The sequence below is a fragment of the Lampetra planeri genome, chromosome 25 (genome assembly GCF_965212315.1).
Source record: "Lampetra planeri chromosome 25, kcLamPlan1.2.h2, whole genome shotgun sequence".
NCBI classification, from domain to species: domain Eukaryota; kingdom Metazoa; phylum Chordata; class Hyperoartia; order Petromyzontiformes; family Petromyzontidae; genus Lampetra; species Lampetra planeri.
Window position 1 is genome coordinate 6437172 of NC_136131.1, and position 27586 is coordinate 6464757.

The 27586-nt window shown below is 57.6% G+C and overlaps 2 protein-coding genes and 1 long non-coding RNA gene across 6 annotated transcripts in view; 1 reads left to right on the top strand and 2 right to left on the bottom strand.

The window, feature by feature from the left end:
* Window positions 1-957, bottom strand: LOC144727319 (uncharacterized). The gene is made up of 3 exons (XR_013587364.1): window positions 831-957; window positions 452-552; window positions 1-200 (listed from the first exon to the last, which is right to left on the bottom strand). It is a non-coding gene; the product is annotated as an uncharacterized LOC144727319 (long non-coding RNA).
* Window positions 958-6154: 5197 nt separating this feature from the next.
* On the top strand, window positions 6155-15262 carry LOC144727320 (potassium channel subfamily K member 18-like). 4 transcript variants are annotated; one of them, XM_078606057.1, is made up of 5 exons: window positions 6155-7241; window positions 11518-11866; window positions 12167-12267; window positions 12472-12624; window positions 12970-15262. In XM_078606057.1, the coding sequence occupies exons 1-5, from the start codon at window positions 7205-7207 to the stop codon at window positions 14199-14201; spliced, it is 1872 nt and encodes a 623-aa protein (XP_078462183.1). In that variant the 5' UTR covers window positions 6155-7204; the 3' UTR covers window positions 14202-15262. The 4 variants fall into 4 exon arrangements, with proteins under 4 accessions (XP_078462183.1, XP_078462186.1, XP_078462182.1 ...); XM_078606056.1 differs by lacking the exon at window positions 6155-7241 and adding an exon at window positions 7746-8239; XM_078606060.1 differs by lacking the exon at window positions 12167-12267 and having other exon boundaries at window positions 6159-7241.
* Window positions 15263-21445: 6183 nt separating this feature from the next.
* LOC144727321 (protein jagged-1-like) overlaps window positions 21446-27586 on the bottom strand; it is a 30204-nt gene continuing 24063 nt past the window's right edge. The window contains exons 18-26 of the mRNA XM_078606061.1: window positions 27316-27438; window positions 26624-26651; window positions 26335-26420; window positions 25841-25954; window positions 25508-25620; window positions 24917-25150; window positions 24339-24470; window positions 23764-23944; window positions 21446-23443 (exon numbers count right to left, since the gene is read on the bottom strand). Coding sequence (XP_078462187.1) covers window positions 22746-23443; window positions 23764-23944; window positions 24339-24470; window positions 24917-25150; window positions 25508-25620; window positions 25841-25954; window positions 26335-26420; window positions 26624-26651; window positions 27316-27438 — 1709 coding nt within the window. The 3' untranslated portion in view covers window positions 21446-22745. The remainder of the gene's footprint in view (window positions 23444-23763; window positions 23945-24338; window positions 24471-24916; window positions 25151-25507; window positions 25621-25840; window positions 25955-26334; window positions 26421-26623; window positions 26652-27315; window positions 27439-27586) is intronic.

A 27586-nucleotide genomic window follows, 5' to 3' on the forward strand; every position in this document is an offset into this window, starting at 1 on the left:
TTGGGCTCCTCCGTGGCCGGCTCCAGCGTCTTGGGCTCCTCCGTGGCCGGCTCCAGCGTCTTGGGCTCCTCCGTGGCCGGCTCCAGCGTCTTGAGCTCCTCCGTGGCCGGCTACAGCGTCTTGGGCTCCTCCGTGGCCGGCGCCGCAGTTTCGTCTCCAGTTAGCAAGTCGGCACCTGCGTTGTGAAAGTGGTTCCGGACCTGGCATAGGGTCAGGAGACAGGCCGCAGGCCATCAGCAGTACAGACGCAGTTTCCCACAACACTGCCATTCCCTACTAATTTAGCTGCACTCACCCGTGGCATGTCAGATGCACATTCAGGCCAGTCCTGGCAGAAAGATTCGCTTGCACTCATAACAAGATTGTAGTTAAGACCACAGCGACCGGCAGATGCACCACAGAATTCCACACCGAAGTTTCCGAATCGGTTGTCACACGATGCGTTACTCACAGCCAGGTTCAGTTTCGAGATCTCTCCGGACTGAGCCGCCTGCCGCCACGCTCCTGGGTCACCACGAATCGTCGCGGCGTCCACGCAGCCCCTCGTGGTCCCTGGGATCGGGGTGGGAATGGGCGATGGTAAATCAAAGCCCATGGATTCGCGAACTAGTACGACCACATTCGTTGTTGGTAGGAGAAATGGCACAAAAGCACGCAAGTAGCCACTGTAGAACAATGGTAATGGAGTCGGCATCGGGGACGGTTGGTGGTGAACAGTAAAAGGGGAGAAAGTAAAATAACCAAAATGGGTCTCTAAAAACCATCGTAGCTTCGAGCCCCCTTCAATCCAAATCGATTCCTGGGTGCCTGGCAGCAGCGCGAGTACTCACAGCCTCCCAGCGTCATCAGCACCGCGCCCACCAGCATGAAACTCGCCGATGACTAGCATCTTTTCGTAGTATTACTAGCGATGAGGCTTGGAAAAAGTGAACCTGCGTCCTTCACACCTCCTCGCTACATCTCTGTTTTATACCCAGCGAGGTGCGGGCTTTTGGGGTGGGGGTGATTGGAGCCACGTGCCCAATAAACTCGCGGCCAATGAGCGTGAGGAGTGAGTGGCGCAGTGGGGCGCGCGACCATCCCGGTGCGTGCATCGTCGTGCTTAATGGCGCGACCAACGAGTCGAGCGCCTCAATGAGTGTCGCGGGAGGCACTTGCTCAGGTGGGGCTCATTCACTCGGCAACTCTGATGGTTCAGAAATCATCCCCACCTCCACCACCCCCCTACCCATGCCCACCTCCACCAACCACCCATCTCCACCTCCGCCCCCCCTCTCCCACCCCCTCCAGAGAGGAAGCGGCGAAGTGACTTCTCGAAGGGAAACTCACATTGGTGGGTGGGGGGCGGCGACGTGTATTGGTGTCGTCATAATCATCATCGGATATTGATCAATCCACTGCTGGTTGAACGTATCCCAGCCTCGTCGCCTCTCACGATGCACGCAGCTCGCGCCTTCCACGGGAGTTGATCTCATTGCACCCTCTGCTCGACGGAATTGTGGACGTGTTCCATTCGTTGGCTGCCACTTTGGTCACTCTTCTTGATCGCTGGCCATCATCATCGCTTCCTGTGCCGGTGCATGATGGTAATTGGTGTGTGTGTGTGTGTCGGCGGTAATTGGTGTGTGCGTGTCGGCGGTAATCGGTGTGTGTGTCGGCGCGGTAATTAGTGTATGTGTGTGTAGGCGGTAATTAGTGTGTGTGTGTGTGTAGGCGGTAATTACTGTGTGTGTGTGTAGGCGGTAATTAGTGTGTGTGTGTAGGCGGTAATTACTGTGTGTGTGTGTGTAGGCGGTAATTACTGTGTGTGTGTGTGTAGGCGGTAATTAGTGTGTGTGTGTAGGCGGTAATTAGTGTGTGTGTGTAGGCGGTAATTACTGTGTGTGTGTGTGTAGGCGGTAATTACTGTGTGTGTGTGTGTAGGCGGTAATTACTGTGTGTGTGTGTGTAGGCGGTAATTAGTGTGTGTGTGTAGGCGGTTATTAGTGTGTGTGTGTGTGTAGGCGGTAATTACTGTGTGTGTGTGTGTAGGCGGTAATTAGTGTGTGTGTGTGTGTAGGCGGTAATTAGTGTGTGTGTGTAGGCGGTTATTAGTGTGTGTGTGTGTGTAGGCGGTAATTACTGTGTGTGTGTGTGTAGGCGGTAATTACTGTGTGTGTGTGTGTAGGCGGTAATTAGTGTGTGTGTGTAGGCGGTAATTACTGTGTGTGTGTGTGTAGGCGATAATTACTGTGTGTGTGTGTGTAGGCGGTAATTACTGTGTGTGTGTGTGTAGGCGGTAATTAGTGTGTGTGTGTAGGCGGTAATTACTGTGTGTGTGTGTGTAGGCGGTAATTAGTGTGTGTGTGTAGGCGGTAATTAGTGTGTGTGTGTGTGTGTAGGCGGTAATTAGTGTGTGTGTGTGTGTAGGCGGTAATTACTGTGTGTGTGTGTGTAGGCGGTAATTAGTGTGTGTGTGTAGGCGGTAATTACTGTGTGTGTGTGTAGGCGGTTATTAGTGTGTGGGGTGTAGGCGGTAATTAGTGTGTGTGTGTAGGCGGTAATTAGTGTGTGTGTGTGTAGGCGGTAATTAGTGTGTGTGTGTGTGTGTAGGCGGTAATTACTGTGTGTGTGTGTGTAGGCGGTAATTACTGTGTGTGTGTGTGTAGGCGGTAATTAGTGTGTGTGTGTAGGCGGTAATTAGTGTGTGTGTGTAGGCGGTTATTAGTGTGTGTGTGTGTAGGCGGTAATTAGTGTGTGTGTGTGTGTGTAGGCGGTAATTACTGTGTGTGTGTGTGTAGGCGGTAATTACTGTGTGTGTGTGTGTAGGCGGTAATTAGTGTGTGTGTGTAGGCGGTTATTAGTGTGTGGGGTGTAGGCGGTAATTAGTGTGTGGGGTGTAGGCGGTAATTAGTGTGTGTGTGTGTGTAGGCGGTAATTAGTGTGTGGGGTGTAGGCGGTAATTAGTGTGTGTGTGTAGGCGGTAATTAGTGTGTGTGTGTAGGCGGTAATTAGTGTGTGTGTGTAGGCGGTAATTACTGTGTGTGTGTGTAGGCGGTTATTAGTGTGTGGGGTGTAGGCGGTAATTAGTGTGTGTGTGTAGGCGGTAATTAGTGTGTGTGTGTAGGCGGTAATTAGTGTGTGTGTGTAGGCGGTTATTAGTGTGTGGGGTGTAGGCGGTAATTAGTGTGTGGGGTGTAGGCGGTAATTACTGTGTGTGTGTGTGTAGGCGGTAATTAGTGTGTGTGTGTAGGCGGTTATTAGTGTGTGGGGTGTAGGCGGTAATTAGTGTGTGTGTGTGTGTGTAGGCGGTAATTAGTGTGTGTGTGTGTGTGTAGGCGTGCAACTGTCCCGGTCTTTCTTGGTGCGTAGGAGTGTATTGTGTGATGTGTATTGGTGAGTTGTTCTCTGGCGAGCAGGTGGATTCAATGAGAAACGACAATGCGCTGGCAGTTCCTCATCCCCGGCGGGCGCTTTGTTACGTAGACACCCACAGACCCATAGACTGACAGAGAGAACAATCATTTAACGCATAGATATCCACTGAGAAGCTTGGCGCCTTCATCGTCGTGTGCCAATTATTGATAATTATCAATGAGTTCCACCCACACGCCTCATCACCTGAGATTGATGGGTTGGTGTGTGTTGCTGTGTGTTGCTGTGGGTGTGCGAATGCAGCTTGGGGAGCGGACTGTGCTCCAGACCCGGCTACCCGAGTTAGATTCCCACTCACTTCCAACATCGGTGACGAATATCTGAGACGATCTTGGGTCGCCCGTAGGTCGACTCAGCCTTAAATTAGTACCCGGTGCGATGTGGAAATACCCGCATTCGGGAGACGAAATCGGCCGGGCGTCGTGCCGTTCCGGCCTTAATAGATGCTGGCTAACAGCACTTGCCACAACAGCTCGTTAAAGGCTACATGTGGTAGCCCTGTCTTCGTCGTTGCATTGATGTGTGTAGTGGTTTTGCCGTGATGAGTCTATTGGTCGGTGAGTATTGATCATCTGGAGTAGTAATTAATCCTGGGTGTGGACGAGGGGACAGTGGTGAGAAAGAGGAGACAGGATACCCCCCCACCGCTCTTTAAATCATCATGGATTATTTCAGCACAGCTGAGACTTCGAGTTGCAGCCACGTGATCGTTTCCTGTGGTGAGAATCAGAGTGAAAGCTCGACATCCTCATCCGTGACATAATCACTCGTGACAGCCTCACCCGTGACAGCTTCACCCGTGCCAGCTTCACCCGTGCCAGCCTCACCCGTGCCAGCCTCACCCGTGACAGCCTCACCCGTGATAGCCTCACCTGTGATAGCTTCACCCGTGACAGCTTCACCCGTGACAGCCTCACCCGTGACAGCTTCACCCGTGACAGCTTCACTTTCATTACTACCAAACTCACATGCGGACTTCAGCCGCGGTCACTCAAGCAGCGTAGGAGTCTCGAGTGGCATCGGAGTGTCGAGTGCTATCGGAGTCTCGAGTAATATCGAGGCGTCTCCTTGAGGCAAGGCACTCCGTGCCCGCAGATTTGGGTTAGGCGACTGACGGTGAGTATCGTAGCGGCTCGCTCAGCCACTCACCCATGCACCCTTTCATCCACCATCACGACTCATTGATTCATTCATCATCAATGACAGCTCACCCACTCATAATCAGAATATGTATTTACCCTGGACATAGGTCTTCATTTATCCACCGACAACAGCACACCCACCCTTTAACTAATCCTCACTTGTCCTTTCTTCATCACGAATAACTCACCCACTCATTCCACCCATCCGCTCACTCGGGGAGCGAGTGAGTGGTGATTGTGTGGGATGGATTCATAAGGGAGAGAGGCAAAGTCCCCCGAGTAATTATCAAATCCAATGCTAATAATACCTATAATTATTATAATACTATAATTATATTTAATACAAAAATATGATATCATAATATATAATTACAGTATAAGAATGTTCTCGTGCCTGGCTTATCCTGAGCAGTCGCCCTCACTCCTCGTGTTTCTCGTGTTTAACCAAAAAATTAAGCAGACGATGTCTCCTTTGTACGCATGTCCGTCTCTTCACACCGGGTTAGACTCGTTTGGCAGGTAGCGATAGATGTTGTACTGGCTATGGGTGCATCACATATTGGACGATCACCCCCCCCCCACTCCACAATCCAATAATAGATGATGCCCCCCCCCACACAGCCACCACTTGAAGGCCTCTGTTTACTATGTCCTAGAATAGCGGCTGGTTTATTGGCCTTGGGCGTAGAGTTTGGTAGCCTACTGTGAGTGCAGTCTCGGGGGTAATTGTGATGACAGTTTTTATTTTTTGAGAGCGCCACCCTCCTTAATGTTAAGAGCGCGTGGGGCGTCTCGGAGGGAGCTACAATCTCACATCTCATCTCAACCACATTTGAAAGGGGCACCCCCTGTGGCAGCTGTTCCTGGGGCAGAGGGTGACTCGCCGGCACGTGGCCTACAACCGGGCTAGCCATCTAACATCCCGAATGTATGGAGGAGTTTCAGGGCGTGTGCATTTGTACATTGTGTAGAGTATGTGGGAGTGGTGTCTGTGTGGGAGTATGGAGTCTGTGAGAGTGTGGAATCTGTGGGAACGTGGAGTCTGTCGAGGAGCGATAGCGCTGTTCTGGGTTGGGGTGCGGTTAGTGAGTAGGAGGAGGGGAGGGGGGAACACCGAGTTCCAATTGGGGTCAGCGCCGATCGGACTCGTTTCTGGGTAGGGCGGGGGGGGGGTCATCACTGTCAACAGCATCATTATCATCTACCCCAAAATCTCTGGGTTGTAGATGGCGGCGGGCTACGCGCCGTGACCCATGGTCCAAGAATAATGAACACCCAACAGAACCAAGTCTCTTTGGGAGAAGACTTCCAATCCACCACGTGTGATGCCAGGCCTTCGCCTCCACCTTGAGTTACAGGAGAGTTGCAGATGCCGCGTGAGTGAGAGTTGTCGCGTTAGTGAGAAATGTCGCGCCTTCTGGCCTCTAGGGTCTCGCTTTCTGATGTCGGGGTCTCGGGGTATTGGGGGGGGGGGGTGGGGGTCGGGCTCTCTGGGGGTTTATTGTTGTGATCCGTGGAACGGAGGGAGGGGACGAGTGGTCCTTGTCTGGCGAGTTCGCTGGCTCGACACCGGCGTGTGTGTGTGTGGGGGGGGGTGGTCCTGCTAGACGGGTGTGGACACTCGCGCTCTCGCCGGCAGTCCCCTGCCGCCCGTGCGGGGTCCGGCTTTCGCACAGCGACTTCGTTGACGCGAACCCTTCCCTTCGCTGCCGACTCGGAGCAACCTCGCTCTACCCACATCGCCGTGGCGAGGCTACGACTGGCGAGCGGCTGGAGAAGATTCGCGCCGAGCCAAGTCTGCCGCTGGTCGCCCATCTCTTGAGCCCGCCCGCTGCCCGGCTGTCATCGGGGCAACCCCCGCTGTGAAACGACGCGCCGTGACCGGACCTCTGCTCGACAGAGTTCCGCACCGGCCAAGGGCTCGTGGGAGGGCGCAGCGGAGCCTGCCGACGAGGTGCGGCTCTGCGCAGTGAATTTGAACTGCGGCTGTGGCGCAAGACGGACGGCGTTGTAGCACGTCGCGTCCGCGAACTGAGCTTAGAGGCGGTGTGAGGACCACGCCGCGTCCTGCAAACGATAACACCACTGCTGCTGCTGCTCGACTCGGTGCAAATGCACTCCCCGAATACTTTGCGGTGACTATTTGTGAAATACTTTGGTCAGTCGCAGCTGCTGCTGCTGTACGTAATAACTCAGACTGAGTCGCCGATTTGCGGAACTGGGCGCCGCGATGGTGACGAAATGTCACCTCCCTCGCCTGGTTCGCAGCGGGACGTGGGTTCGATGCTGGACCCTGACGATGCCTGCTCTGCATTTCGAGTCCGCGTGATCTCTCTCCCCGTGGAGGTCTCGAGGATGTTTCTCGGGGGTCCCTGCTCCGGTTTTGCCCTCCACATTTAGAAACAACACGCGTTCAAATTATTTGGCCGCTACTATAAATGCCCACGTGCGATGATGATATATGCCATGTGTGGCCAAGTCGCCTCTGAAAACGAGCTCATAGCTCAGTGGGCTTTACCTTCTAAATATTTTAATTAATAAACACACGAGAGCGGGAGGGGTCGGGTCGCTGGCGAGGTTCGCGGACGCGAGACGGAGCTCTCACTGCCGCCGCTGCTGCCCGTAGCCGATCCACAGCTCAGCCGGAGATGACGCGGCTGCGTGAAGAGACGATCGGAGCAGCAGGTGAGACGCGGAGACCCGACATGGCAAGCAAGTACAAAACAACAACACTCACCACTTCAACACACAACGGGCTGACGTTTCACATCCTTATTAAGTCATTGCCTCCTCGTAAGTTAAGGTGAAGTTGCCCCTGTGGTTTAACCCTGCACACCCGCTCTTTAATCGTCTCGTAAACAAGTCCCCGCTTATGAGTTGCGCGTGCAGCAGCGGGGTGGAGCGTCAGCCAGCTGCAGTCACCGCTCCACGTGCGGGCGGGCGAGCGCGGGACAGCGGTAAACACAATGGGAGCGCGCGGGGGAGGGGAGGCCAGCGCGCACGCGACGTGCCTCGAGGGGGCACAGCCCCTACCCCCATCTGTGCCCCTACCCCCCCCCGAATGCGAGTTCCAGTCCCGTGCGCGAGTGGGGGGGGGCAGGAAGGGGGCAGCCACTGGGAGCGTCGGCTCGCGCAGCCGTGGCGCGCAAACAGAGGCGGCAGGAATGCGTGCCAGCTCCTCCTCTTCCTACCTCCTCCTCCTCCCCCGCTCCTCCTCCCCCTGCCCACACCCACATACTCCTCCCGCACTCCCTATCGAAAGCAGCGGCGAGGGCTTGTCGCCTGTCCTCTTTCCTCGCCTTGTAAACTCACCATGAGGTTCTCGCCCCCCCCTACACTCCCCTCCCCCTTCGGGCCCCTCCCCCTCTACCGGGACAAAAGACCCCCGAGTTGGCCACTGCTCCATGCGCTCACTTGGGACAGGCGGGGACGCGGCGGGAACTCGACTTTGGCGCGCTCTGCTGGGACGAGACTCGAGCTCCCCCCGCTACCCCCGGGGGTCCTCTGCCGTCGCGTAAACACTCCTTGGGTGCCACTTGGCGCGCAGAGTCCAGCGGAACCCCCGCCGCGAGGGGGCTCGCAGCGCTTCGGGTTCGGAAGGGGCTGCCTGGGACTCGCAAGACACGGGGACCTGCAGGGGAGGTTCGTGAGGCCGAGCGGGCAAAGAGCGGCGCATCCGCCCGGTGAGTGAACCCCTCACTTTGATCCGAACCTCCGGCTAAAGTAGCGAAATGACTTAACAGCCAAACCGCCAGTGCCACCATCACCAGTTTTCTTTTTCCACGTACCAGGCGCACCTTCAAGCGCCGCGACTCGTTTAACAAGACAGTCCAGCGTGAGATTCAGCTTTCAAACTTGGTACAGTGCCACAACTCCAGTTAGTAGCAGTGAACTCTGGCTCGGTCTGAGCCACTCCCTCGCTCCCGCATGTCTCGCGGAGTCTTCTCAATGGGGGGCGGTGCGCAGCAGCATGGGCAGTGGAGCCGCTCACCGAAAGCGGCCGTCACGTCGCGGTGTGAGCTTGCGGGACCGGTTCCGTCAAAATTCACGAGACCTCTCTCCCGTTGGGGACCCCCTCTCTCCCGTTGGGGACCCCCTCTCTCCCGTTGGGGACCCCCTCTCTCCCGTTGGAGACCCCCTCTCTCCCGTTGGAGACCCTCTCTCTCCCGTTGGGGACCCTCTCTCCCGTTGGGGACCCTCTCTCTCCCGTTGGGGACCCTCTCTCTCCCGTTGGGGACCCTCTCTCTCCCGTTGCGGACCCTCTCTCTCCCGTTGGGGACCTCTCTCCCGTTGCGGACCCTCTCTCTCCCGTTGGGGACCCTCTCTCTCCCGTTGGGGACCCTCTCTCCCGTTGGGGACCCTCTCTCTCCCGTTGGGGACCCTCTCTCTCCCGTTGGGGACCCTCTCTCTCCCGTTGGGGACCCTCTCTCTCCCCCGTTGGGGACCTTTCTCACCGAGGCCATCCGCGGGACCTTGCTGTAAATCATCTTCCAGCTGAATGGTTTTTCACCCGCGCGTAAACACATAAAGGCAACAGTAAATCGTGGGGCCACGCAGCCCTGAGGCTGGAGCCGGCAAACAGGGGGTCGTGTTAGGTCGCGCGGCGCGTTCCCGGGCGAGGAGGCGCGGGGGGCGATAACAGAGACGGCGAGGGAGATGCTGATGAAACGAGTGGCGAGCACGCAGATTGTCTCCCTCAGTAATCGCCCTCGAACGTACAGCCATGTGCCAGACCCTTCTGGACGAAGGGCTCGCCCCGCCGCTATTGGTCGACGGGATTGTCTAGCCATACTTCACCGCGCTAGTCGATGCAGGTTGGTGATTGCGGTGGGAGAGGTGTTGGGGGGCTCCGGTTCAGAGGCCTTTCGCTGTTGAAGTTACCGGTGGCCGTGAATCGAACTCGCGTGACCGGATTCATGGCACAGTCGCGAATCTTAGACAGCTGTATAGCACTGCACATAGCCCCGCCGTCACTCATCGCAGCATCCAACCGCCTGCTGCGTTGAACAGGGCCCTGGTGTGTAGTCACGGTGCTCTCGCCAATAACATCTGGCGAACCCGGCAGTGTGTCGGTGCACCTGACTGCTGATGAGTCCCAGAAGGCGGAAACCCGGCGGACACTCTGCGTGCTGAATAATAATGCCACTGGGTGATTGGCGTTGAAAGACAAGAGGCCGATGGGCTCTAGCGGGGTCTGTTCGTGCGCAGGGGTTTTCCCCCGCGAGATCTGTGGCGCAACTCTCCCGCGCGTTGTCGAGCACGATCTCCGAACTGAAGTTCCCGAAGCGGCACGCGAAACGTCGGACAAAATGCCGAACGCCCGAATACACGTGGGAGATGCAAATAACGAGGGTTTAAAAAAAAATATGCGCTGAGAAGTGAACAGAGGCCACGGTTGTTTGGATAAATAATTTACTAGCTGTAGCCTCGGGGGTCGATTCTGAACAAATACGAACTCGCCTCGGATCTCCCCGTGCGCCCGGCACAAGAGGAGGGGGGGGGCTGTGGGTAGCGCTGGGCTCCGAGGCTGTGATGGGGCTCGGCCTTAGATGCGCAGCTGCTGATTAAAACAAACAAGCACCACGCGAGCCTATAGGCGACATTTGTTTCGAGCAACGGGCATTGTTCATGGCGCATACCAATTATATTGAAGTTGCGGGAAGGAGACCGCGGGCCGCGCGTGCCGTGCGCGGTTCTGATGTCGCGGGGAGGCACGGCGTGGGCTTCCCGTGGACATTGCAAAACTCGCAATGCTGATGGCGTAGCGGATGATGATGGTAATTATGGGGGTGACTGCCATACCTGATGCGGATGACGACCAAGGCCGTAATTATAATATATATTGGGACACACACACACACACACCCCCCCCCCCCCCAATATATTGCTATAAAATAGATTTCTGTTTATATGATTGTGGTTATGGTTGTACTTTATCAATCCCTAATCTCTGCCATTACATACAATGAAACAAGAAAAGAAAAAAAAGAAAAAAACAGCAATGTAATACAATACACTATTAGACATTATTGTAAAAAAATAAAGAAAAGTCCATCCTATGTGTTAGTGATTTTTTTAATATTTTAGCCAGGAAATGGCAAGAAATGAGTTTTCAGATTGAGATTTTTTTTTGGGGGGGGGGGGGGGAGACCCCCAGGAATATTTGGTTCCCCCCCAATATTGACTCAATGGCTACGGCCTTGATGAGCACTGATGTTGATGTAGTGAATATTGATGATGTGGATGACTATGATGCGTGGGGTGATGGTGACGACGAGAATGAAGAGCACATCCCACGCAAGGTGTCTTCGTAGCAGTTCGTTACAAAAACCAAAACCGCTTGCAGGGCGCGAGCGAACCAGACAGTGATGGTGGCACTGATGATGGTGATGTTGATGATGGCGATGTTGATGGTATTGATGATGGTGGTGGTGATGGTGATGATGGTATTGATGATGATAATGATAGTGGTGATGTCAGCGCGCCCGGAATGCTACCCCCGCCCGCAGCGCGGTGGCGTGGAATTCAGCACCACGCCCAAGAGAAACTTACTCACCACCACAGCCTTCCTCCCACAGACAATTCCCCCAACGCGTGCTCGAGGAACGCTCAGCGGGGTAACGTTTTAGGCAATTGCCCTTCTTTAATGGTGTTGTTTTATTGTTGTAAGGACAAGGAAAAGCGTGTATTGAACGACTTTTGGAATTCCCTCCCCATCGATTCTAAACTCGCGTGAGCCACCAACCCCGATGGTGACGCACACGCCCGGCGATCGAGCGCTTGAGGGGCAAAGTGGGATCACAAACACATCCGTGCATCCCCTCGTACGCGTGATGGGTTTATTTCTGATATCCCCAAGCGGTTCGCACGAGCCCCTCTACCTCGGGCCTATGTAGGTTGAGCCTGGATGAAGCCGACACCCACCCCGAGCTGACCCGAGCTGACCCGTGTCTCCCGGCAGTAGCGGCGACGGCATCGGCATTGGCATCGTCAGCGGGGATCGCTTTCGTCCACGATGGTCGCCGACGTGGGAGAGCGGGCGGAGGAGGCCCCATCACGGGTGCGCCGTGGGCCCCCGTGCTGCGGACCGGGGACCCGGGCGCGGCAGCTGCTGCACCACCTGGCCCCGCACGCACTGCTCACGACGCTTCTCGTGCTGTACGCCCTGGCGGGGGCCCTCGCCTTCAGCTACCTGGAGCGCCCCGCCGAGCAGGAGGCCCACGAGAACGCGAGCGAGGAGGCCCAGCGCACGCTGCGTCACCTCGTCAAGAACATCATCGACGCGGTCCACACCAACGTCTGCTGCACCGGTCAGCCACGGGAGGATGCGGCGGGGCGGTGTGGGGGGGAGTTGCCAAGGGGGGCTTGGATGGGATTATCAAGGGGATACCTTAATCAGGGGTCTGGGGTGGTGACACCGCGATGATGCGGGAGAGTTCTGGTGCCGCTTCATGTCTCGTGCTCTCCCGTAGGTGATGACTTGGAGAGGCCTTCATCCAGCAGTGGATTGACAAAGAGCTGTACGTTATTATTTATAAAGATTGTGACTATCTCATCGCCCTTCAATGTGTTTCTGGGCTGTACCGCCTTGTGTCATGTCCGTCGTTTAGCTGCACCTGCTGTGCGCTTCTTCAGAAGCTATTTCCAGCGCTGAAGAAACTCCCAACATGCAGAGCAAAACGTCGGACATCGTGCCGAACGACACCCAGCGGTACAGCCAGAGCATTCGCCGGAGGGAGAGCTGGACAGCAGCAGCTTGGCTACGCGCACACGGGGGGGGTGTAGCGTGCAGGGATGGAGGGGTGGTGCACAGCAACGGGGGGAGGGGGGTAGCATGCAGGGATGTGGAGGGGGGAGGCGTGCAGGGACGGAGGGGGGGGGCTTCTCGCCTCACTACCCGGGGCTTTCCTTGCAGGGGAGGTGTGGAACAGCAGCATGAGCGGCGCTCTGGAGGAGACGCTGCGCCTGCACCTGCTGGGGGCTGGGGTGGGCTCCACGCCCCCTGACCAGGCCAAGTGGAGCTTCATGGGCGCGCTCTTCTTCTGCTGCACCATCTTCACCACCATCGGTGAATGCCGGCGCCGACCAATCGGCCCTCGGCCACAACTCTCATTGTTTATGTTCACTATTGATATCGAAGCGAAACAAAGTCGTGGCTGCTGATCCACATTGATAATTATTAATTGGACTGATTGTGGTCAACGCCGTTGATGATGGACAGTGACACCCTTGCAAACGAGACGTTTCAGATGAAATATTTAAATTTAAGATGATACATAAATTCCACGGTCATGAATTATGGCTCCGATAATTAATCCAAATGGACAATAACGACAACTGACCAACCACTGATGGCGATTGATGACGACCCTCCCTCTCGCCCTGCCCTCCCTCCCCCCCCACCCCCCGGCAGGTTACGGTAACATCTCCCCAGTGACGAGCGTCGGTAAGGTGCTGTGCATGGCCTACGCCACGCTCGGCATCCCCATCATGCTACTGGTGGTGGCCGACGCGGGCGACCTATTGGCCGCCGGACTCACGCGCCTCTACACCACGTGCCGCGACCGCTGCTCCTCCACCCTCGAGCGTTGGAGACGACGGGAGAAAGGCCACGGCGTCGACAAGAAGGGTGCGCGGGAGCAGCGCCGGTGGTGGTGGGCCCAGAAGCGCCGCTCCCGCCGTGGCGGCGGTGAGGGAGAGCCGGATGGGCTCCGTGGCGCGGACGGGCCCGCGGGAGCCCTCGTGGGAGAGAACGGCCTCACCGAGCTGGACGGTCTGCTTCTGTCGGCCAAACCTAGCAATGGCGGTGGCGGCGCGCCGCCCGCTTCGGACACCGCGCCGGACCCCTGCTCGGAGCAGAGGTCGGGCTCGGTGCGGAGGTCGGGGTCCGTGCGCAGTGGCGACCACGTCCTGCTCGAGTTCCAGGCACTGCGGCGGCTCAGGTCGCTGAGGAACAGCATAGCGGCGGCGCCGGACGAGACGTCGCTCTTCGGGACGACCGGCGCGCTCCGGGGCGTGCGCCATCGGTCGCCGAGCGACGCCGTGGGAATGGTGGTGGCGCCGGGCGGGAGGTCCGTGGTGGTGGAGTTGGAGGAGTTCACCGGCGTCTGGGCGGCGCCGGCGGCGTCGGACGGCGCGACGCTCCTCCGCGCCGGCGTGGGGCAGCGCCGGCTGTCAGAGGGCGGCGGCGTTCGGCCCGTGGCCGGAGCCCGGCTGGAGCGCAGCCGCTCGTGGCCTGGCGTGACGGGCGTGGCCGACGCCGCCACCAAGATCCGCTGGATCGGGGAGCTGGCCGAGCAGCTGGATGTGCCGGTACGGCTCATCTTGGCGACGCTGGCGGCGTACGTGGCGCTGGGCGCCCTCATGATGCCCTTCTGGGAGGAGTGGAGCTACCTGGACGCCTTCTACTTCTGCTTCGTGACCATGACCACAATCGGCCTGGGCGACATCGTGCCCAGCCACCCCAACTACTTCCTGCTCATCTCCATTTACATCGTCTTCGGCATGGCCGTCATGTCGGCCGCCTTCAAGCTCACGCAGGACCGCATCTTCGCGTGCTACCGCCGGCTCGTCACATCGCGGCACCGCCTGTGCCGCCGTTGCCTGGCGTGCGGGAGCGGCCCGGGCGCGGGGGCCGAGGGGTGACCCCCGCGTGAACTCCAGCGTTCGACCTCGACCCCCGTTCCCCCCTGCCGTTAGCCCTGTGGGGCCAGGGCGGGGTTTGGGTGGAAGAAACGAACAGACGTGGCAACGGACAGATTAAAAAAGTGCACCCAGGCGCGAATATTTTCACGGAACTGTAATGCAGATCTTGATTTGAAGCTTTCGTGATGCAGATGTAGAACGTGAGCCGGTGGTGACGCCGGCAGTAGTGGCAGTAGCGGTGGCAGCGTTTGCTGGGCCCCCACGGCCGCTTGTGCGAGGGCCCCGCGGCGCTTGTCGTGTTTGGGCGCGACGGAGACCCACACCACGTGCCGCCCTCTTCCGCCTCAGTTGAAAATAGCGGCGAATTAAAAATAACATCAAACGAACAAACCTCATAACCCCATGGGGAGTGGGGGGGGGGCAGCGTGGGGGGGGGGGCAGCGTGGGGAGACATCTCAATTTAGCAGGGCCCTCCTGAAAACATTCTTCAGTGAGGAGGCTCTCCTGGGTAAATACATGGCACTGTTATTGTTGTTATTGATTGCAGCGATTAGTGAGCCATTCGAGCGGTCCATGGTGTGATGGTGCAAGTCCTATTGTGGGGGAGGGAGGGCTAGATCCGAGGACGGGGGGGGCTTGAGCAACGTCAGATCTCGTGCGGTGTCGTCATTGCTAACCAGCTTGTGAGTGAGTAGCTAGTTAATGAATCGATTGTAGTTATGATTTAAGCTCCGCACGCGACTGCAATAACCTCTTGATTCGTCATGATTCGCAGCTGCTGGTGACGTCACTCAGGGAGACCCCGTGCGGGGCGGGGTGGGCGGGGGGGTGTGCGGGGGATGCCCCCCCCCCCCAGACCGCGATACTGTCGGGTCGCCTAATTGGAATAGGATAACGCTATTTAATAATTATTATTATTATAGCACGGGTTATAGCCATAAGCGCACAGAGGATGGAGGAGGGGTGGGGTAAAGTAAAGCGGAGGGAGTCTCAGTGTTAGCGCACGTGTGCGTGTGTAACGTTTGTACTGGCGATTTATAAAACTTCCGATTTCTACTTTTCGTGCTGCGTGGGCCCCGTGTGCTGTTTTCCGTGCTGCGTGGGTGAGGTCGAGCTGCTGCGGTGTGTAAACATCGCCACTCGGGAGACAAAGGCGGCCGGGTATGTTGCTGGCAACCCAACCCAACCCCCTCGTGTGCCGCTTTGACCTTCACAGTTGCTCGCTAAGATCGCTCGCTCCCAACATTCTGGCTAAGTTAGACATGGTGGTGGTGGGGGGGGGGTTGTTTGTGTCTCTGTGTGGTCGAACGTGAGGCGAAGTGTGAACTGTGAGTCGTGAGGGAATGTTGTTGTTGTGTTGCTCATGAGTGGAGATGCTTCAGAGTCCAGGTCTGTCGCAATTCTCTTTAACTCTCAAGTTTGGCAATAAATGCCCCCCCACCACCACCACCCATCCCCCATTCCCCCTCCCCCATTCTGACCCACTCCGCCCATTCAACCCCACAAGTATTGGTTTGTAACGTAGTGCGCTAACCACTGCGCCACCGCTCCCCACTCAGACACCCCCCCCCCCTTCACCAGCACCCAAAGATCCCCCGTGTAGCTTTAACATGCTTTTGGAACGAGTGCCGCTCGCGAGCACCAATGAAGGCCGGCACGGTACACAAGGCGGTGGGTGGCCAGCACCATGCCCAGTCGCATTTGTCTCCCCAGTGTTGTATGCATGATGGACTTGTTTCGCACCGAACTGGCTCCTCAGTTGAGGATAAGTAGACCTAGGGGAGGCCCAGGACCCGTTCAGATAATCGTCAATGATGTTGGCCGTGAGCGGGAATCGACCTAACGTGCCCGCATTCGCAGCACGACGCGCTAACCGCTGCGCCACCACTCCCCCTCCCCCACCACTCCCTCCACCCCCTCCCCCACCACTCCCTCCACTACCACTCCCCCATCGCTGGCGTCGCCACGAGCGAGTCCTCCGCATGGGGGGCCCCCTTGTGGCCGCTGGTGCCACCAACTGGCCGGTGTCGCGCGCTTGCGGCATTCCACGTCAATTTGGGAACCCAGCACGTGGACTCCCGCGAGACCCCATCGCTCTCAGCCAACAAACAGCTCCTCTGTGCCCCGTTACCACATGGCCATCACTCCAGCCCATCGCCTCCAATCCCTCATCCACCCACCATCATCATCAACCCCTTTCGAACCACCCCTCTCCCTCCCTCCCTCATCAGCCCACGCCATCGCCTCCACCTTGCGGTGAAAGCGTTAGAAATGTTTGTCCTAAAAGAAAATGAACTAATTTAATCTTTTATTTATGACTTTAAATTAAAATCAGCATCCGGCTGCGAACACAAATCGCGTTTTCTTCTTGTTGCAAAAGTAACGAGGATCATGGCGCGTAAAACAATTAACTCGTTAAAACAACGACGGGTGGAGCCGAGTCGAAGTGCCGACGATGGCGGGAATGGTGCGGCGTGAGTGCATGGACACGAAGACCTCCTCCCCCACCTCCTCCTCCCTCACCTCCTCCTCCACCAGCACCACACGGACCGCGTCGGTTCGTCCGGATTCACCTCGACGACTCCGGCGCGGTGCTCACGCCACGGAGGGAGCGATCGAGCGCGCTGCGTTTAGACCCGGGCCACGTTGGCTTTGCGGGGCTTTGCGGGGATGCGCTTTGACCATACTTCACCACTCACACGGCAGCCTCGCGCTTGTCAGCATGAATGGCGCCGAATATCATTAAGTGTACCTAATTATTGTTGCTATTTTGACGTGAGTATAGCCGCCTCTAGTGGCTTACAGGGATCGCGCGAGAACCCATTTCACGCAACGATTTTAAATGAATCAAAAGGTATTGATTACACTATGTAGAACAATATTTGTTCCTGGGTACTCGGTGTTATTTTTTTTTATTGCTTATGCCTAAAAAGTATAGAACATGGCTATTGTTCCCCACAAACTTTTGCTTTTGTGACCAGGACTTTATGTGAACGAAAGACAAATGCACACCACGTTTTCTCATTGAAAATAGGTTCATTTCAAAAGATCAATGTCCTGGTCACAAAAGCAAAGTTTGTGGGGAATAATAGCTATTATCTGGACTTTTCAAGCATAAGCAATTAGGAAATTACACTTACTACCCAGGAACATTTTGTTTTGTTACAGTGTTATTAACGCACGCGGTGTGACGCAAGTATCCCGAGCCTGACACCGACATTGACATCGATTACCCATTCGGCTTCTACGCGGCGACCATCTCTACCCAGCGGGTACTAACACCCCCAAAACCAAACAAACCCCCCCTGCTCTTCTGTATCACCCGGGGCGCCTAAACTCTCGTGGTGCCAATCCACATGGCCACGAAAGGTGAATCGCGTGATTACCGCGTGTGCACGGACAGCCCTCCCGTCAACTACTGGACCGAGGACTCTTCCCCCCACGCCGTGCGGGTTCGTGGGTTGTGTGGGGGGCGGTCACACTGCCCGTGCATGGCCACGCTGGTCGGTGCGAGTTGGTGAAGGCGGGGAGCGTACACCGTGGGAGTTGGGAATCGCACAATTCGCTTGTAATGATCCACATACGCACGAAGTACAATATAACCAAACTGGTACCAATAAAGTGTCAGTTTCAGCCCTCACCCTAACGTGGGACCCATTGGCGTTAGGGTCACGCGACGGCGGTCAGTTCCACCGAGGTGGGACTTGCAGGTCAGTGCAGGGAGAATATTCAGCTAGAGCTGTTCGGGGCTGAACTCCGGAAAAAAAATACTTCACGAGAAAATGAAACCCCGGGTTCATGTCGAGTGCGAGCGAGGCTCGAGTTGACCTGGTGGAACTCTGCGTGAACCCGGGTGGACGCGAGGTCGGAGGACCGAGCCGGGCGCGAGGTCGCCTGAGGTTGGATGAGATCCTCTTTAGAGCGGATCGAGTCTCCCCGCCTGACCATCGGAGGCACGAGCGAGATGCGCGGTGGACGAGCGGCTGTAGCAGCAGACGATTTTTTCAGGGACGGGACGGAGCTGGGAGCATCAGTGGACAACAACCTGGCCACGATCCGGAACTTTAAACTCGCTCCACTCAGTGCCGGACATAAACGAAGTGCACCCCAGTGGGTCTACTTTACACGGTGCACCCCAGTGGGTCTACTTTACACGGTGCACCCCAGTGGATCTACTTTACACCGTGCACCCCAGTGGGTCTACTTTACACGGTGCACCCCAGTGGGTCTACTTTACACGGTGCACCCCAGTGGGTGTACTTTACACGGTGCACCCCAGTGGGTCTACTTTACACCGTGCACCCCAGTGGGTCTACTTTACACGGTGCACCCCAGTGGGTCTACTTTACACGGTGCACCCCAGTGGGTCTACTTTACACGGTGCACCCCAGTGGATCTACATTACACGGTGTACCCAAGTGGGTCTACTTTACACCGTGCACCCCAGTGGGTCTACTTTACACAGTGCACCCCAGTGGGTCTACTTTACACAGTGCACCCCAGTGGGTCTACTTTACACGGTGCACCCCAGTGGGTCTACTTTACACCGTGCACCCCAGTGGGTCTACTTTACACGGTGCACCCCAGTGGGTCTACTTTACACCGTGCACCCCAGTGGGTCTACTTTACACGGTGCACCCCAGTGGATCTACTTTACACGGTGTACCCAAGTGGGTCTACTTTACACCGTGCACCCTAGCGGGTCTACTTTACACGGTGCACCCAAGTGGGTCTACTGTACACCGTGCACCCCAGTGGGTCTACTTTACACGGTGCACCCAAGTGGGTCTACTGTACACGGTGCACCCCAGTGGGTCTACTGTACACGGTGCACCCCAGTGGGTCTACTGTACACGGTGCACCCCAGTGGGTCTACTTTACACGGTGCACCCCAGTGGATCTACTTTACACGGTGTACCCAAGTGGGTCTACTTTACACCGTGCACCCCAGTGGGTCTACTTTACACCGTGCACCCCAGTGTGTCTACTTTACACGGTGCACCCAAGTGGGTCTACTGTACACCGTGCACCCCAGTGGGTCTACTTTACACGGTGCACCCCAGTGGGTCTACTTTACACGGTGCACCCAAGTGGGTCTACTTTACACGGTGCACCCCAGTGGATCTACTTTACACGGTGCACCCCAGTGGGTCTACTTTACACCGTGCACCCAAGTGGGTCTACTTTACACCGTGCACCCCAGTGGGTCTACTGTACACGGTGCGCCCCAGTGGGTCTACTTTACACGGTGCACCCCAGTGGGTCTACTTTACACGGTGCACCCCAGTGGGTCTACTTTACACAGTGCACCCCAGTGGGTCTACTTTACACGGTGCACCCCAGTGGGTCTACTTTACACAGTGCACCCCAGTGGGTCTACTTTACACAGTGCACCCCAGTGGGTCTACTTTACACGGTGCACCCCAGTGGGTCTACTTTACACGGTGCACCCCAGTGGGTCTACTTTACACGGTGCACCCCAGTGGGTCTACTTTACACGGTGCACCCCAGTGGGTCTACTTTACACGGGTGCACCCCAGTGGGTCTACTTTACACAGTGCACCCCAGTGGGTCTACTTTACACGGGTGCACCCCAGTGGGTCTACTTTACACGGGTGCACCCCAGTGGGTCTACTTTACACGGTGCACCCCAGTGGGTCTACTTTACACGGTGCACCCCAGTGGGTCTACTTTACACAGTGCACCCCAGTGGATCTACTTTACACGGGTGCACCCCAGTGGGTCTACTTTACACAGTGCACCCCAGTGGGTCTACTTTACACAGTGCACCCCAGTGGGTCTACTTTACACGGGTGCACCCCAGTGGGTCTACTTTACACGGTGCACCCCAGTGGATCTACTTTACACGGTGCACCCCAGTGGGTCTGCTTTACACGGGTGCACCCCAGTGGGTCTACTTTACACAGTGCACCCAGTGGGTCTACTTTACACGGGTGCACCCCAGTGGGTCTACTTTACACGGTGCACCCCAGTGGGTCTACTTTACACGGTGCACCCCAGTGGGTCTACTTTACACGGGTGCACCCCAGTGGGTCTACATTACACGGTGCACCCCAGTGGGTCTACTTTACACGGTGCGCCCCAGTGGGTCTACTTTACACGGTGCACCCCAGTGGGTCTACTTTACACGGTGCGCCCAGTGGGTCTACTTTACACGGGTGCACCCCAGTGGGTCTACTTTACACGGTGCACCCCAGTGGGTCTACTTTACACGGTGCACCCCAGTGGGTCTACTTTACACGGTGCACCCCAGTGGGTCTACTTTACACGGTGCACCCCAGTGGGTCTACTTTACACGGTGCACCCCAGTGGGTCTACTTTACACGGTGCACCCCAGTGGGTCTACTTTACACGGTGCACCCCAGTGGGTCTACTTTACACGGTGCACCCCAGTGGGTCTACTTTACACGGTGCACCCCAGTGGGTCTACTTTACACGGTGCACCCCAGTGGGTCTACTTTACACGGGTGCACCCCAGTGGGTCTACTTTACACGGTGCACCCCAGTGGGTCTACTTTACACGGGTGCACCCCAGTGAGTCTACTTTACACGGTGCACCCCAGTGGGTCTATTTTACACAGTGCACCCCAGTGGGTCTATTTTACACAGTGCACCCCAGTGGGTCTACTTTACACCGTGCACCCCAGTGGGTCTATTTTACACAGTGCACCCCAGTGGGTCTATTTTACACAGTGCACCCCAGTGGGTCTATTTTACACAGTGCACCCCAGTGGGTCTACTTTACACGGTGCACCCCAGTGGGTCTACTTTACACCGTGCACCCCAGTGGGTCTACTTTACACGGTGCACCCCAGTGGGTCTACTTTACACCGTGCACCCCAGTGGGTCTATTTTACACAGTGCACCCCAGTGGGTCTACTTTGCACCGTGCACCCCAGTGGGTCTATTTTACACAGTGCACCCCAGTGGGTCTACTTTATACCGTGCACCCAAGTGGGATTTTACACAGTGCACTAAGTGGGGAAAATGTAGAGCGTACCATTCCAGGGGAGCTCGTGTGGTCATGGCTATTCGGTGTTTTTTGTTGCACTCTTTGAAACGTGTCATCATGAGGTGGTCGCTGAATGGAAAGAGATCGCGGGGATTTTACGCGGTGACCAGGGGGAGGCCTCTTTAAGTCTGACACTCAACGTCGCTCGGTTCTGCACAACAACAACAAAGCACGGACAAAAGCAGGCGGCTTCGCCTAAATATACTCTCGATTTGGGAAGAAAAATACGTGTTTTTTTTAATCAGTTTAAAATTTATAAAAACGTTTTACAAATAACAGTGTAGAGAATAACATTTCTTAAATTAAATAGAAAAAAACCGCATTAAATAGAGGCCGCAGTTAACTGCACTAATGTCACTAATGCATTTAAATAATTAAATAATAACCATACATAATCATTTTTTCTTCTACATCAGTCACGTGGTGCAAAAACAAAAGCGCGAAAAATGTTCCACCGAGTGCGGCGACCTGGGACCACGGGGATTCGACTCTGAGAACGCGACCCCAGGCTCCCAGGTCCCTCTACTGCTCCCTCCTCCACTGGCTCATCTGAGCCGAGTCAACGCAGGGCCCTCGCGGTGCCGGCGGATTCTCCACTGGCTCGTTTCTGTGCCCAGCCAGAACCAGACCGTCACAAGACGTCGGAATCTGGCTCGAGGCCAAGCAGGGCCAGGGGCGGAGCTAATGGCGCGGTCGTTGCGAGCGAAGTCGGTCGGCGCACAGCGGAGAACCACCGTCACGGCGTCATCTGCACGAGTCTCGACTCGCGACTCGTTCATTCCTTGTGATGTCGGTGGGACACGGCTGGGCTCCTGCAGTGGATGAACGTGGCGCCTCCTGGGCCGTGCCAGAGCTGGCTCGGTTGTGCAGTGGAAAGAGAAATAACAGTCAGAACCAGACACTGGCCCGACCCCAAGTAGCCTGGCCACGGGGTCGCTGGCCTCGCTGGCATCGCTCCCCAGAGGGGGACCCCGCGTGCCACGTGCGCTGCAGTGGGACACGCGCTCCCCCTTGCTGTGGATAACAGCACTGCAGCCAATCAGGAGCCCTGACCCAGCTCTATCCTTAACCCCAACCCCAGCCACATCCATCTCTGCACGGATATTGCGCTGCTAACACCAAACCTGAAAATGGAACGAAAAGTAAATAGGGTCTGGCGAAGCACAGGAAGTTAGGTCTCCAGGGTAGGGAGGGTTAGGGTGAGTGGGAGGGCTGGTACTCGTGGGTGGTTGGCTAGTTGGTTGTGGGTGGGGCTCGAGTTTTGTTGGCCGTCTTCATCCCCATGACAGTGCAGTCCTGGCAAAGATCACTCCTCCAATCTGGTGCTCACACCATGCCTCCAAGTCACGACGCCAGCTCTGATTAGTTTGCTGCAGTGTTTTACCACTCCATCTCCCCTCTCCGCAGTCCAGGGGTAGGGAGCAGGGTCAATTAAATCTTCATCATCATCATCATCTACTCGGGGACGCTATGAGCAAGGACATAATTACAAGAGACGTGGGGAGTGGGGGTCACACAAGGTCCTCGGCGCGCTGCGCCCCCCACACGCGGTTGTCCCTCTTGGCGAGCCGGTTGGGCTGCTTGGGCTGCAGGGCGATGATGGAGGCCGCTGGGCCTCCGGGCCCCTCCCCGCCGGGCCCCACGCCGGGCCCCGACGCCCTGTACTCCACGGCGGTGGCCGCCGCGGGGAGTCGCGACTTCCTGTCCACGGCCGCCAGAACGTCGGGCCGCAGGCCGCGGGCCCCGGGCCTCAGGGCCACTTTCTCCTCATCCTCATCCTCCTCATCGTGGTGGTGATGATGGTCGTGATGGTCGTGGTTATGATCGTGGCGGTGATCGTGGTGGTTGTGGTCGTGGTCACCCACGCCCCTCTTCTCAGGGCCCGCGTCTCCCGCGGGCCTCTCTGCGGCCCCTGGGTCGGCCCGAGCGATCAGGTTCTTGATGCGGTCGAGCGGCAGTCGCTGGTTGTTGGAGGTGGCGGCGGCGGCGGTGGCGGTGGTGGCGCTGTCGGTGGCGGCGGCGACGCCGGTGGCACGGGGGACGCCGGGGGCGATGGTCACCGGAGGCCTCACTTCGGCGGGCAGCACGGACACAAAGGCCTTGTGCTCCTTTGCGCGGCGCTGGCGGCAGAGCCAGAGCAGGCCGAGCGCGAGGAGGCAGGCGAGCCACAGCACCCCGATGAGCACGGCGAGCAGCGGCAGCAGGAAGCCTGGAGGGCAGCAACATCAGCAAAATCATCGGGACGGTCACGGCTACAACACTGCATCAGCACCATCACTCACAGCACTATCACCTACTGCATCAGCACAATCACCCACTGCATCAGCACCATCACCCACTACATCAGCACCATCACTCACTACATCAATACCATCACCCACTGCATCAGCACCATCACCCACTGCATCAGCACCATCACTCACTACATCAGCACCATCACCCACTTCATCAGCACCATCACCCACTGCATCAGCACCATCACCCACTGCATCAGCACCATCGCAGACGTCCTCAACACCACCCTCTCACCTGGTTCCCGGGGTGCGCGGTCCAGAATCTCCACCTTGACCTCGGCCAGCGCCCTGAGTGCCGTGCCGTTCACCTGCAGCTGCTGGATCGCCTCCAGAAGCTGTCCCGTGACGTCGCGCAGAGACCCGGGGCCCTGTGGGCCTGGTCCCCCGCGGGATCCCGACAGGACGCTGCCCACGGACTGCGGGGTAGGGTTGGGGTTGAAGGCAAGGGTCGAGAAAAGGGTCACAGTTAGGGTCAGGGGGCTGATCCCTGCAGTGGAGACCCATCTGACGGCAGTGGTGTGAGCCAGCAATTACAGGGCTGTACCTCTACCTTGACCTTATATCTACACAGCAGAGGGCAGTGCAGCAAATCTATTGTTGTACTGCACTTCGCTATTGACCCTGCGTGTTTAAGGTGTTCATGCGCATGTGCTTGGGTCTGTCCGCGTGGGGGAGTGGCGGTGCTGTGGTTGGCGCATGGCACTACCCTCCCCCTCCACCCACGCCATCGATGTCGGCCGTGGCGTCCCGGCAACGGCCAACATCGGTGGCGTAAACATGAACCGGTGGAGCCGGTGGAGCTGCACTCACCACGGTGACGGTGACCTGGCCGGGCCCCGGTGTGGCCGCCTCACAAAGCAGCACAACGGGCCGGGCGGGGGACAGGTCCCGCAGCGCCGGCGAAAAGCGCAGCTCCGAGCACACCTGCTCCACCATCAGGCCCTGCGAGTGTGGGGGGCATGGGGGTGGGGGGGGGGGCGACAGGATCACAGGTCACACGGGGGGCTACACTCACTGTGACGGGACAGCGCACACAAGTGGACGAGCAACCACATTAACCAATTCAACAAAAGGAAAAGGATTCCCCCCCGTATAGCCTTAACAGACTGTTGAGGCAAGTGCTGTTAATGAACATCTATAAAGGTCCGGCACCACGCCGGGCCGCCTTTTTCTCCCGAGTACCAGATACTCACACTTGAGGTTGAGTCAACCTAGGGGAGGCCCAGAACCGGTTCATATAATTATCGTCACCCATGTTGACCATTAACGGGAATCGAACTCGGTTCGCCGGGTTCTTACAGACATATACACCCGCACACAGCCACATGTGCACACACCCACACGCGTGTGTATGCACACACACACACCCATGCTGCGCGTGTGCGTACCGGCTGCATATGTGCCGGGTTGAAGTAGAGCGTGATGCGAGAACAGCGGGCGTCGCTGTGTGGGGGGTCACTCGGGAGGCACGCGTCCCTCGGGGGCTCCCTCGGGGGCCAGCACTCCCCCCAGTCAGCGCAAGGTGGTGCCAGGCACCCCCGCGGCCCCACGGGGCGGCACGTCTGGTGCGAGCCGCACCGCGCCCCCCCTCTCAGCGAGCACGGGCGATCGCCACACCACACCTGGGCAGGGCAGAGGAGTTCGGTTAGGGGAGGGGGGGGGGGCACGGGGACATATGTGGTACAGCTTTCTCAGAGCGACCATCCTATCTCACAATGACCAGCCTGTTATACATTGCATTTTCTTTTTTTTCAATGTCAATCCTGTTATAGCCATCCCATAGTAACCATCTCATAATAACCAGCCTGCAATTCAGAGCCATCTCATTCATAACCATCACACCCATTAATAGTCACTTAACAATAACCCTCTCATTTTAACCATCCCAATTATACGCGTCCAGCAATGTTCCGTTTAATCCCGCGGCGGCAACGGCGGCGGCGTAGTCGTTGACCTGGCTCGCTGGTGGACTGACTCACCCTGGTGCAGTTGATGAGCCCGCCCGAGCACTCGCACGCGTTGCACTCGTCGTCCCAGCGCGAGCCGTGTGCCCGCAGCCGCCCGTGGTGGAAACACGGCCGCTCGTGCGCGGCTAACGGGGGAGGGGGGGGGACAAGGGGGGAGACATGGGTGAGACCGACGCAGCTGATGCACCGCACGCAGGAGACGCAGGTGACGCGGGCGTACGCGCGGATGGGCGGTGGGTTTACGGCGGCACGGTCACCGATGGTCCGGTCACGGGGGGGGGGGGGGGGGGGGGGGGGGTTACGGGCGGCACGGCCTCCGCCCATGGGCGCCGTCGCGTCACTCACCTTCCTGGCAGAGGCTTCCTGAGCGGCCGAGGGGACAGACGCAGCGGAACGCGTTGATCTCGTCCATGCACGTGGAGCCAGCGGCGCACGGGCTCGACTGGCACTCGTCGATGTCTGCACGGCACGGGCACAGCGCAGAGTCAAGGCTGGGCGTCATGGGACGGCTTGCCGTGCATCGGGATAGTCACGGAGGCACCACCGGAAGGCAAGCGCATTCATGAGCGCGCAACTCTTACAACCCCGGTTTGGGGGAGATGAGGAGGACCACGATTTGAGTGAACGTCAAAACACTGGACGGGACGGAAGCGGTCTCGGTTCAAAGACGTCGCAATGGACGGACAGGAGTGGAGAAACGACGTGAGGAGACGTCGGTGAAGGACACGGTCACGGCCCACGGTGAAAAGCCCACGAGTAGAATGGAGAGGAGGATGATGTGCACTGCGGGCTCAGCGTTTCCGCGCGTTACGGGAAAGGCAAAGGCATCGGCCACTCACTGATGCGGCAGTCGGGCCCCGCGAAGCCCGGGGAGCACTCGCAGCGGTACCAATTGTCCCCGTCCACGCACGTGCCGCCGTTGTAGCTGCAGGAGGAGAGCACAGGGGCACAAACTCGTCACGCACCTCGTCGCGCACTGGCGCCAGGTTCTGACTTGGCTCTCGTCAACCCGTGTCACCGCGTGCGCCGCCGCCGCCCAACGACGCCGGGCGCCCCCGAGCTCCGTGGCTCCGTTGCGTTTATTTAAGGAGACAAGAGGAAAAAATGTGTGGCTCACATCCAACTCACCAGGGGTGGGGGTTGCAGTCGTTGGTGTCTTTGGCAGGACGTGGGAGCGAAAGGAGAGGAGAGAGCGGAGAGACATGAATGATTAATATTCCATAACGTAAAGCGTCGGGCACTGCGCGCAACACGACACGGCGGCTAAATGCGGAGCGACTTGGTGGGGCAGAGCGACGGACAAAGGGATCCGGAGGCCTGGAAAACACCAGCCCAGCCACACTGGGCCGGGCTCGCCAACCTCACGCTCATCAAAAACACCACCACCCGAACCCCAACACGAACCCCATTCCAAATCCTAACTCGACCCTAACCCATAACCCCTAATCCCAACACTGACGCTACCCTAACACATAACCATAACCTCTAATACGAACACGAATTCTACCCTACCCCGAAACCCTAACCCCTCATCCCGAAACGAACCCGACCCCACCCTAATCCCAATGCTAATCCTACCCTAACTATAACCCCTAACCCTAAGCATTTCCTACCCTGACCCCTAAGTCTGACCACAGACAAAACCCCGTCGGTCATAGTGTGCGGTGGTGGTCATCGGGCAAAGTGTCCGCGCTGGTTGCGCTGCTGTTCGGTGGAGGTGTTGGCGATTGTGGTGGTGGGGGGGGGGGTCACTGGGGCGGAGTGTCCCTGCTGGCTGTGTCGGTGTCCCGTGAGTGGAGTGGTGCGCTGCGGGCCCTCACTGTGCGCACACGTGGGGCCCTCCCAGCCGTCGCGGCACACGCAGGTGAAGGAGGACGAGTCGGCGCCCCCCACGCACGTGCCCCCGTTCTGGCACGGGCTCGACGCACAGCTGCTGTTCCTGGCTGGGGGGGGCGGGGGGGCAAGGGGGAGGGGCGCGTCGCGTTTGTGAGACAATCAATGTTTGTGCCTTAATGGAAAAAAGCGTGCGCATGTCGGCAAGCGACTTGCGGGGGAACGGGGGGGGGGGGCGGGGGCGTGCTGGCGTGGAAG

Excerpts from the sequence above, each read along its gene's own strand:
- LOC144727320 (XM_078606056.1), top strand. The coding sequence starts at position 7,870 with ATGAGGTTCTCGCCCCCCCCTACACTCCCCTCCCCCTTCGGGCCCCTC. Across the intron at positions 8,240-11,517 it reads AAGAGCGGCGCATCCGCCCG|TAGCGGCGACGGCATCGGCA; the intron begins GTGAGTGAACCC and ends GTCTCCCGGCAG. Across the intron at positions 12,268-12,471 it reads GTGCCGAACGACACCCAGCG|GGGAGGTGTGGAACAGCAGC; the intron begins GTACAGCCAGAG and ends CTTTCCTTGCAG.